This window comes from Nestor notabilis, unplaced genomic scaffold (assembly GCF_000696875.1).
Source record: "Nestor notabilis isolate BGI_N333 unplaced genomic scaffold, ASM69687v1 scaffold9017, whole genome shotgun sequence".
In the NCBI taxonomy this organism is placed as follows: domain Eukaryota; kingdom Metazoa; phylum Chordata; class Aves; order Psittaciformes; family Psittacidae; genus Nestor; species Nestor notabilis.
Window position 1 is genome coordinate 41620 of NW_009937764.1, and position 11744 is coordinate 53363.

An 11744-nucleotide genomic window follows, 5' to 3' on the forward strand; every position below is an offset into this window, starting at 1 on the left:
TACAAGGAGTTTATTTCCCACCTACATCATTTCCAGGGGCAAAGGGAAAGATTTGCACCAATTCCTGGTTTATACAGCACAAAGGCCTGTATCCAACTGAATCATATGTAGGATCCCACATTGCCTTCAGAAGAAGCTTGGGGATCCATTTGGTTCCTTATACTGTCTTGATTTATTTATGCAGTATCCACTTTTCAAGGGATAAACACAAGTCTCCTGGATCTTGTCCATAAAGAGGGCACTTCCCACATATCTTTAAAGCAGCCTTTTCTGGTAGTGCTTAACTTTGTGGTCTGGAATAAACATATGGAAGTTGTAGGATCAGACCTTATGAAATGATTAGTTCTTTAGGAAAGGAAGGGAATGGGAGAACTGCTCCCCAGGTTGACTTCCTGCACCCCACTGGCATTAGGATTCAGACTCCAAAAGGTACAAGAGCGTTTCTGGCTTTAAGGATTTAATTCCTGTGTCTAGTGATGCCAGTGCTCTGATAAAATCAGGCTTCTGAACATCACTGAATCTCTGCACATGTTGACCTTGTTTGAAGTTGTCCTTCATCAACATGCTTGCAGAGAGCAGTTCAAAAGCCTGCTTTAAGTGCAGAAGTCAGAGGTAGGTAAAAAATAGCCTCAGCTATGCCTTAAAGCCATGTTCTAAGACCAATTTTGTGGTTTTGGGATGCCGTAATCCATCATTTGAAGTGTTTGAGATTAGTACCAATGATGTGACTGTACAAAGTCCCTCTGAAGCAGTCGTGGCTGGAGCTGACTTCAGAAAGGCACAGTGCAGGATTCCCTGTGGGCTGGGGTGCACTTGCAGTGCAGCGTATGGGGCTGGGTGTCAGGAGGCCATGGGGCAGGAATAGGGAGAGCCTTGAATGTCCCACACCAAGCTGCTCAGTGCTTATAAAGAGACACGTCCCAGAGAGTTTAAGGCTGAGAAAATCCAATATCAAATAATCTGTGAAACACTTTGTATTTATTCTTCTAGATTTAGGGCTAATCCAGGTTATTTCTGAGAGGCAGCTTGTGAATTCATCAGGAGTTTACATGGCTGGTACATGCCACTGGACACGTGCATCTATCCAGTTGTATCTGCCTGCCCATGCAAGCACCCAAAAGCAGTTCTGTGCCTGCCAGCACCCATGGGTAAACCCAGCTGTAGGTACCTGTCCTTGGGAGCCAGCATTTCAGTTTGATGCCTGTCAGAGACCCACAGCTCCACACCAGAGTGAAAAGCTGTGAAGTGTGCAGCGTTTGCTTCGCCTCTGATAGTGTTGACTGTAGTTCACAGAGGCTCTTGCTGTTTGGTAGCTCTGTTGCAGCCTGAGATGTGCTGTGCCACTGTTAGATGTTCATCCATAATGAATAATCCAGTGATTTAGTTAGTTCCTCTTCTTTGCCTTTCCACTGTTTACAAGAGCGGGGAAGCATGAAATCGGCACCCCTGCTGTTCACACCACTCTCACCACTGCTTTAATAAGAAAACAAGGACAATATTCCTTCATTGGCTTGTGGTTATTCAGCCTGGAAAAAGGATACTGCAGCATTCATGGAGGCATATGGATTTGGGGAGGGAAAGGGGTCTGGCTGTCCAGCCAGTCGCTGCTCTTACAAACCTGTCACCTCGTTTGTATGCTAAATATGAGAGAGAAATACCTAAACCAAAACTAAACTAATGATTAACTCTGTTCTTCCTCTTAACTGGCTGTAGTTCTTAACCATATTTATTAATATGACTTTGTAGCATTTGCAATACCAGTGGAATAATTAGCACCCCAGGTATGAACTTGATGTGCACATTCCTTGGTAGCTTTTTGTACTGGGAGAAGAGGGGCGAGCTGACACTGCCATTACCTGTGCCTGTACAACACTGAAGGGGCATCATCCCCCTGCCAGAGCATCCCTCATGACCTGATGTTGTTCTTTCCAAACCATGATATGTTTCAGCTTAGAGTTGAGCTCTTCCCACTCCGTTTCTGTGCATCCCAGTTCCACCAACACACTTTTGCAGAGGAAGGCTTGCTCAGGGCCTCATGTGTACCCTCCCAGTGAATTCGGCAGTGTTGCTTCTGTTTCAGCTTCATCTACAGCTCAGTTCTGCTGGTAAAGGGGTGCCAGGACCATGGAGACACAAACCACACCTTTATCCATTCCAGCTAATGTAGGCAAAGTGGTATCTGCAGAGAAATTAATGGTTCAAATGTGACTTAGGGATGGCAGCTGAGCTGTTTCGGTAATGGGTCTGTTTGCAGTGTAAGGCCTGGGTTTTTGCAAGGTAGGTGTCATACAAGGGTTTGTATCAGCAGCTCAGAGGCACAGACTTGAGCATAAGACCACCATGTTTTAGTGCAGGTAATTGCAGTTCCCTTCTCATGAGTTTGGGCAGCTGTTGAGATCTGTTAATTTGTTAGATTCATCTGTCACCCCATTCACATGCCACATAGATATTTGTAATGAAAGTGAGAAGAAGGTGTTGCTTAAGCCACCGTATCAGGGCAGAGGTGTTATTTGGGAGAGTGGTAGGGGAAGAATGAAACTGAACCAGAGGTCACAGAAAGTAATAGGAACAGCTTTCAGCGTTGCATCTCGACCACCAGCAGCATGTCTGGCTGGAGAGAAGATTCCTCTTTGTAGTAAAGATACGTGAGTAAAGATGAGCTGAAACCTTTGCTGAGATGTTGATCAGTAACAAAGTGGGATGCCGCTGTGTGCCTTCAGTAGAGAGATAGGATCTGAGATGTGGAAATGCCTTGGGTAACATGAGACTGTTAAAATACGTCATCTTCTTGGAGACTGAAGTGCTTGAGTTGTGAACAGACAGAGAAATAAACAGGGGAAGATCTCATTTGTTCGATGTGGTAGGAGCCCTCTCCCTTTCGAAGGCAAGCAGGTGTGTTCTCTTGTTCTGAAGACCACATGGATTTCATTCCCTGTCCAGCTGTGGCATTTTATGGAGCCACTTTACAGGTTCACCCACATGAACAAAGGCTTTCGCTGCCTGGACATGCTGTCAGATCCAGATGGGCTGGTTGTTGTACGGGCACAACAGGCTGTGCTGGGGAGTGTACAGCACCTGAGCTCTTGCCTTCCCCGTCTACGCAATGTACAAACACAGTTCCAAGTAATCAAATAGCTAATTAAACTCTTACATGTAAAGTCAAATGTGTTCTAATATTGAGGCCAGGCAGCTATTTCAAGATTACAACAGCTTTAAATAGGTGGTAAGACTGTAGTAGTGAGCTGGAGTAGACTGCTAGTACGCATCTTAGTGCTCATTCTGCTGCTGTAGGAATGACAGACCTTTCTTTACTACTGCTAACTAATGGAGGGGGAGTGAATAGCAACTAACCAAGTGTTGGTGTCAGCTTTGTTAAACACCTAGAAGAAGTGGAATTAACTAAGCTACTGCAAGACAGTAGTCTAGCAACAATTAGCATGAACCTTGTTAAACATTTGAAGAACATTAATGAGCTCACCTAGAAACCTGAATTGTCATTTCATACCTGCTTCTTTTCCAGTGGGATCATTTTTAATAGAAATAAAATGTGATGGTAATAACCTTAAACTGTCTTTTTAAGGGTAGAATATTGGATTATATGACTTCTGAGGAAATATATTGGCAATACTCTTTGGCTTTTTATTGCAAGTGAGAACACCAACGTGATCTAACTTAGGTCGAAGTAAGGCCTTGAATTCCAGGTTCCTGTGGGTTTTGTGGGATTGAGTGTTCCCTTTTGTTCCCCCAGCCCTCCTTTTTCCATTTCCCTTTTGGGATTGTTGAGATGATCCCATTTGTAGGATTTTTCCCAAGATTAAATAAAAAAGGAATTTGAACAATGAGCCCAACTTTTAATTCAAGCCAGTTATGCAAAGCACCCAAAACTATTTTGTGACTTAACTTCCATTTACTTTGAGTATAGACTCAAAGAAATCACAATATTGTTATAAAAACAGCTCTTGCAGTCAACAGTGACTATCTAGGGAACTGTCTTGCCAAGACTCAGAGCTTCAGTAGACCATGTATGTTTGCATAATCAAAGTATTAATGAGAGGGTATCCCATTCTGGAGCCATTGCCATGTAGTCTGTGGCTGCCACTGCTGTTTGTTCCCAGAAACTGTTGTCTTTTTTTAATGTGTAAACCAGCTAATTTATTTTTACATTGCTTCTGTTGTGTTTTAGGGGATTAGTTTTAACAAAACTCCCCTCCACACTTTTCAGTTCAGGGCTTCGGCGAAGGGGAAACTTGCCAAATACGCAAGAGACTGGCAAAAGCCAAACTTCTGTGTGCGGCCACTTTCAACTGGAATATAAATGGTGCAATCTTAGAGTTAAAGCATTTTAAAACTTCCAGTTACTCTTGAGAGTTTCCCCCTTATTTCTTCTCGAACAAATTAAACCTGATACATCGAACCCGTGTTTTATGGGGGATCTGGGGCTCAGTCTGACACAATAAATTGAGTTTGAGAAGGGTTTGAGTAGGGAAGGAGCAATAGATACAAACTCTTGGCACTTCTGTGGTGTGCTGGAAGGTGGGGGAAGCTTTTTAAAAGGTCAGTGCTGAATAGCAAAAGGCTGACATGCTCGAATGTTTATCCTGCAGTTCTCTCTGCTGCTTATATATGACCTGTGAGAAGTGTTCTTGCACTTTTGAGGCTTGTGTTTGTTTCTTCTATAAAGTAGGTCTGTCTGAAAGTGGAATTCCTTTACTTCTTATTTGAATCTTGCAGACCACAGCAGCACAGGCTCCTGTACTACTCAGCTGTTCTTCCAGGACTCCTGCAAACTCAAGAGTCCATTCCTTGCTCTGACATCTGTCCTGTTTTCAGGATAACCACGATTTGAACTGTGTTCCTTCTAACGCAGGGACTGCATAATACATTTTATAGAACAGCTGCTCTTATTTTATTCACAGACAAGCAAAAAAACCCTATTTTCTTCCTCCTCTCCATACACATTTTCTTATCCTTAAACCTTCAAGTACCTTTCTGAGCAGCTCTGCAGGCTACAGCTCCCAAAGCATCCCTTATCGTGTGCAGTGTTAAGCAATGCAGGAGAGAGACAGCAGTGAAACTTCTGCAGGAGTTTTTAGGTTGCTGTAGGCTGAATAATTTCATTGCTTTGTATCTCTAAAGCCTGTATTCTCCAAAGCTGTTAAACTAACAAGCCAGTTCTACAAGATGCAACTTGTCTTTGGGAAGGAATGTGTCGGAAGATGTCTACAGAGCCCGCCTCTTGTTAATGGCCACCTCACAGTATGTGCATGATTCAGCTCTCCATTGCAAGTTAAAAAGGAGCAATTAGCCTAAATCTGGCCCATTCCAAATGAAAATGCAGGAAATTCTGTGTGGGATCTTCATGTATTAGTTGAAAGCAAAATGAGAACTTGCACCTCTGACCCTTCTTGGATTTGTCCTGTGCACTTTGTCCAGTGTCAGAGCCAAGCTATCTTCCCAGCGCCTTTCTTGATGGGAGATGCTTTGGATGAGCCCTGGATTTCCACTCCGTTGGCACAACTAACCCACCTTCACAGACCTCACCTCAAGAAAGGGCTTAACTGGCCTCCTTAGTGCAAAGGGCCACTTGATTAGAAGAAAAAGGCCAGGTTGGACAAAGCTCAGAGCAACCTGGTGTAGTGGAAGATGTCTCTGTCTGTGGCGAGGGGTTGGGACTAGATAATCTTTAATAATAATAAGATAATGGATAATAATAAGGTCCCTTATATGATTCTATGAAAAAAATTCTTGAGGAGCTGTGCTAAATGGCATCAGCCTGTGCTGCTGCCTCTGTAATTCAGCATCTCTGTCCTCTTCCACTAGAAGTCCTTCAGAAAACTGTATATCCCAGTGAATTCATCTGCAGGGCCTCTTTCAGCTCTTCTTCCTATGAGAGGTTCCAGGCAAAGCTGTAGACAACTCCTGACACCTTTCCTTCCTAGCAGAACCTTTCTAGCACTACAGGGTCTCTTGCCTACCAGCCCCATTGCTGTGCTCTGGCCTGGATCCTGCGTGTCTGACTTGGCTTTCCAAGTGTTTTTCAGGTTGTCCTCACGAGATCAATTGTGCAGTTTTCCTGTTTACTTCTGCAGCCCTCAGCTGTATTGAAGCAGTGTAGTTAAGTCAGGAAATTCTACACCTAATAGGCAGTAATTTCCCTCTGCTGACCCAGTTGCCTGTAGCACTTTGTGAAGTCACTTCAGCACCCAGCACGCTGCTGTCACCATCACCCAGTGAAATGTGAGTGGGTTTATCACAGGAGGAGATGCAAACCTTCCATGCCTTTTTGTTACACCATCTGTGGAGGCCTGACAAGGAGTGGAGTGTGCTGTGCTTTCCTCCTATGCCCGTGCCAGGAGCTGCTGCCCCATCCTCCTCCTCCTCACCTTCACCTTTGAGACTTTACACTGGCACGTCTTGGGTTCTACTGCAAGAAGGTCATGGAATATAGAGCTGGGACAGTTTTGCTTTAATCCAGTGTGCCAAGGCTCAGTGGTGTGGCAGGAGGAGGATCTGGAAGGAAACAGGACTGTGTACCTTGAGCTCTGACTGCCTCCACCTGCAGAGAAAGCCAAATTGTTTTCATAGGAGCGTTGCCTAAAGAACTTTGAGCCTCTCTTTTTGCTAACCCTTCACTGTGCCTAATACCCATTGTACAAAACAAAAGGTGCAAATTTAACCATTCAAAACCTAACAGAGATCCAGTATTCTACCCTTAAAAGCTTTTCACGATCAAGATTAGAATCATCAGTCCACCTTGATGGTTTTAATACGTGGTCGAGAAGCTACCCGGCTCACGCTGGCATCAAGTCACGTCATTCCCCATAATCTTCTCTTGGGTTGTTTTATTTAGCCTTGTTGTTCATAATTTCCTTCCCAAGTGTTTCTTTATTTGAAATGCCATTTATATTTTGTTGCCTGTCTTTTTTTTTTCCTTTTTTTTTTTCCTTCCAGCACATCTTACACCTTTGTTTTTTCTTTTGTTTTTAATCTTATTTCTGGCGTTTTCCATCGCTCTGTGGCCATGATTGTGGATGTGTTTTGGTTTTTGCCTGCCTTGCTGTTCTCTCGCTGCACTCCCTAGATCCCTGTTGCACAGTCCTCTGTCATGGATGACATTGAGGAGTGGCTCAGTACCGACTTGGTGAGACTCTTTATATTTTCATTTTTCACATGGGCACTTGTACACGTAACTATCAATGCATTGCTGGTACTCCTCCTGATAGGAGGCAGTGAAACTTCCAAATCATGCAGCTTACTTCCCATGGAAAGGAATATCTAAGCAGGAGGAGGTAGGGTTGTCTTCAGCAATTCAATCAAAATGTTGGGGTTTCCACTTCTGAGCTGTTTTCTTTTCACTTCTCCATGTTAACATCACAGACACCAGAAATGGTGTGTTTCTGGTCCCCTGACAGACAAGCATTTAAACATGTGCTGACGTTTACCTCTGTTCTCCACCTGACTTCAAGCACATGTTTAAGCTTGGACGGTAAGTACCCACTTATGCACAATTCTAAAAGATGCTGGATCAGGGTTTAGCCTCCTTTCAGATCAAGATGTCTCTGTTAAATTGGCGAGCAATCATGACATGGTTCATAATAGGCTCTGATAAATCTTTATTATTACTTTCTTCAGTGTTTATAACTTTCAGTTTCTTCTGGCTGATGCTTGTGTGGTAATTATTAAACAAACAAAGCACAGAACTAAAAGTAGCTTTTCCTTCATTCTGGAGTTTGTTTTGGTGTCCCAGCACACAGTGGTTTAAGCAGTGGTACAGCTAGCACACATTTATTCTGGTCTGCATCTGACTCCAATTAACCAAGCGCATTTTGGAGACGGGTGGTGGGTCACGTTTGAGACTTCCTTTAAACATGGTTTTAGTGAACTGAGCTGTTTCCTTGTGGTCACCATATCCCTAAGGATCACAGCATCACAGATTGGTTTGGGTTGAAAGGGACCTAAAGCTCATCCAGTTCCAACCCCCTGTCACAGGCAGGGACACCTTCCACTAGAGCAGGTTGCTCCAAGCCCCTGTGTCCAGCCTGGCCTTGAACACTGCCAGGGATGGGGCAGCCACAGCTTCTCTGGGCCCCCTGTGCCAGCACCTCAGCACCCTCACAGGGAAGAGCTTCTGCCTCAGAGCTCATCTCAATCTCCCCTCTGGCAGATCATCTCCTTCCATTCTTCCAGCTTCAAATACTGTCCCTGGGTAACTCCCTACTCCTTAAGGTCTCCCCTAGCCCCTTGCTATTGCCTGCTCAGCTCCTCGCTGGGAGTTCAGGCTCTGCTTCCTGGCTCTGGCAGCAGAGCTGCAGGCACGCTCCAGCACGTCAGACCAGAGGAGCTGACTGTACTGAGAGGAAGAAAGTGCTTCTGCTTTCCAAAGCCTCCTGAAGTGCTTCAGCAGACTCTGGGTTTCAGTGTTTGAGCTTGGCACTGGTTGAAATGTCCCTGGTTTTCAGCTGCAGGTAGCTTATTCAGGCCTGGGTCCAGGAAGTCATTTTCAAATTGAATTACAAACTGGCCTCATTTTGTTAAAGAAACACAGTAAATGTAGCATGTCCCCTCTGCTTAAACAGGAAACTTTTATCTTTGCCATTTAAATGAATTTAGCAAGAGAGAAGATCTTATGGAGAGATCTCGAGGTAGCTCTGCTCGTCTGTCATCCCACAGCTAGTCTTGCTCAAAAAGAACAAAGCAGACAAAGTTTGGACTGGAGTTTTGGGTTTCACTCTGGGTTCCCCCCACCCTTCGTTTTTGTTCATGGTTCATTTCAGCAGAGGAAGTTACAGATTAGGTTGTCTAATTATTACTTATTTCCTTACCCTTCTTGGGGTACATTGGGACTAACGGTACCTCTGCAGGTGAAGCAGTGGCTGCTGTGTGTTCCTCTGGAAACCTCTGCAGTAGAAAGCTCGTAGATTCGAGGTGGCTGTAATGCTGAAGGCATTAAAAACCTTTGTGAGGCCAACCAGTATGTTCCCACTCTCCTGGCAGAGAAGCCAGGGTGTGGAGAAAGACTCTTCTTTTTCAAAGCAGGTTTTCATGTAGTATTTTCATCCATCTTTAACATCCCGATGGATTGACAAGGATGCCACATCCTTGGACTTTTAATTTCCTTGTTAAAGCACTGTTGAAATGCACCCAGCTGGTAGAAATGCACTGACATCCCAGCCTTCATAGCTCATGGACAGCATCCTTCAACCAGCCCACCCTGGGCTTGTCTTTGTGCAGCATGGGCACCAGGAAAGCTGCTGGATCTTGTATGAAATCTAAAATGAACTCCCCCAGGAGGAACGCTGGCCCCAAACTATTCTGTGACATGTGTCCTTTGTCAGCTCAAAGTGCATTTTATTTGAAGAGACAATGCAAACCACAGTCCTGACACTGTGACAGGGAAGATGTCATCTTGTACAGTGTCTGTGTGACTCACACAGCTCAGCTTTTGACCAGACCTTACTGTCTGAAGTGGAAATAGCACTGTTCCAACAGGGGAAATTTAGCTATCCACCAGCAATCTTCAGTGCTCATCCTCTTGCTCTCCAGCACAGGGAAATGTGTCACCATTGGCCTCCCAACGCAGGAGCTGGGTGATTTCCCCAGGTCACCCTGTTCAAATAGTTACCACGTGGAAACAAGAGGTGGACACTGTCCAGTTGCATTAAATGTGTGTAGAGTGTAATAGTGAAGGTGAAGCCTGCGTGCTCACACACCTTTTTGTTCCCATTGCAGAAAGGAAACGAGCCAGAGGAAGGAGTGACCAGTGAAGGTAAGCAGAGATGCCCGTGGCTGTGGGTTGCTCTCAGGTGAGTGCACAGCCTGAGTTATCTGCTTTGATCCCTGCCAAGATGCTGACTTCTCCCAGCCTGATGTTCCCCAGCAAATGCTCCTGCACTCGCAGAGGCGGGAGGAGAGCATTTAAGAGCAAATGAAATGGTGTGAGGAGCCCTCCCGGCTGTAAGTGCTTTCCTGCCATCTCCCTTGGCTGTGCAGTGTGCGTGCCCAACCTGCTCAGCCCTTTGGAATGATGCTTCCCTGGTTCTGCCGCAGCTGATGGCATAGCGTGGGATTGATTCCCTCTGCTGCCTGAGCTGGGCTGTCTCAAAGGACACTCTACCCTCTCCCGTGGAAGTTAGGCTGTACAAGAACGTGTGCCTGCCAGTGCCAGGCACTGGGATTTGAGGCCCTGCTGACCTGTGTCCGGCTCTTACCTCTTTCCCGTCTCTTGTTTTGCATTGCAGAGTTTGACAAATTTCTAGAAGAGCGAGCCAAAGCGGCGGAGATGGTTCCCAACCTGCCCTCCCCTCCCCAGGAAGCCCCCACCCCTCCAGCAAATCCTTCCAGCAGGAAAAAGCAGGAGCGCTCGGAGGATGCCCTCTTTGCACTGTGAAGCTCGCCCTCTGCCACCCCCACCCCTGTGCTCTGCAGGCGGCTGTCGCTGTACGGCCACTCTGTCCTCCCACAATAACAACGACCTCCTTCCTCCTGATTTCATAGATTGCTTCTCTTTCCCCCTCCCTTCCCTCCCCAAACAACCCACCCCCACGAGCTGACTCTTTCTATTTAAGTCCAACACTATTCCTGCCAGACCACGATTCTCCAGCACTCGCTTAATCCCCTTCTTCCTATCCCAGCTGCACAAAACCAGCTCTTGATGCTGAAAACCCCTTTAGAATGCATGAGTACGTCACACTGGGTTGAAACAAAAGCCCAGAGGGGAGAGAGCAGCCTTGCCCTTCAATTTATGTAGGGATCATCCTCTTCTGTAGGCAGGTCCTGCCAAGTAGACTGCTCTATCGATCAGCATGTAATTGACTGAGCTGGAATGTTCAGGAGGAGTGTGTCTTTATTTTTAGATAAAATGGTAATGGATTGGCTTTCGTGTCGGATTCGACAGCAAGGAACAACTGTTCCCCCTTTCAACATGTGCTTCACAAGTTAAAATCCTTTACTCTCCCACTCACACATCTCTTGGTACCATATGGTGGTCGCTTTTCCCCACTTTGTGTGGCGCTTCATATTCTGAATCTCACAGGGTGTATTTTTTTCCCCCCTTGTGTTTTATCTGGGCTTGCTCTAATTTAAAGGCAGTCTGTTGGCCATGTCCAGTAGCTCTGGCAGTGGGTGAGAATGAGAAACACAACTAAAGGGATGCTGTAAGGTCAGTGCTTGAAGCATTTTGCTCCTTGGGAGAGCATTCTCACATGAGGGCTTTTCCCTACTGTGTTTGCCTTTTAAAATAGCGAGGTTGGTTTTTTTCCTCACCTTAGATTCCTCCTGCAGTGACTGTAGAACTGTCTCAGCTGCTGTAAATAACATCCATGCAGATGGATGGGACTTGTTCACGGACTGGGTGTGAACTGAGAGAGGTTCCTGGATTCCCTGCCATGCCTGCTAGGATAGACATGCTGGGTCTTGGTGGTAGGTATGAGAGAAAGAGGCAAACCTCATAGAAGCTTGTATGAAAATGCTGAGGGAGATGGTTACCATGGAGGGATTGGCCATGCCTGCTTGTCCTGGAGATGAAACTCCTCATCTCCTTCTAGGTTTGGGCCTGAGAAAGTGTTGGATGATTGTGGCCATGTTGCTTGTGATTTTTGGGGCATCCTTTGATACCTCCGCCCCTTTATTAACTCCCAGCTCCTGTGGGGCTGCAGCCTCCCTCCTCCTTGTGCAAACAAGCTGATTCCCTTGCTTTGCCAGAAGCATGGCTGAGAGTGCTGCTCTTCCCGGAGCTGCCAGAAGGG

At 45.8% G+C, this 11744-nt stretch overlaps 1 protein-coding gene across 2 annotated transcripts in view; it reads left to right on the forward strand.

Moving 5' to 3' along the window:
- The window catches only part of TOM1L2 (target of myb1-like 2 (chicken)), a 33534-nt gene extending 22361 nt beyond the window's left edge, over positions 1-11173 (forward strand). For both annotated transcript variants that reach the window (XM_010018995.1, XM_010018996.1), the window contains exons 12-14: positions 7082-7141; positions 9730-9766; positions 10239-11173. In XM_010018995.1, coding sequence (XP_010017297.1) covers positions 7082-7141; positions 9730-9766; positions 10239-10387 — 246 coding nt within the window. In that variant the 3' untranslated portion in view covers positions 10388-11173. The remainder of the gene's footprint in view (positions 1-7081; positions 7142-9729; positions 9767-10238) is intronic.
- Positions 11174-11744: the final 571 nt, after the last annotated feature.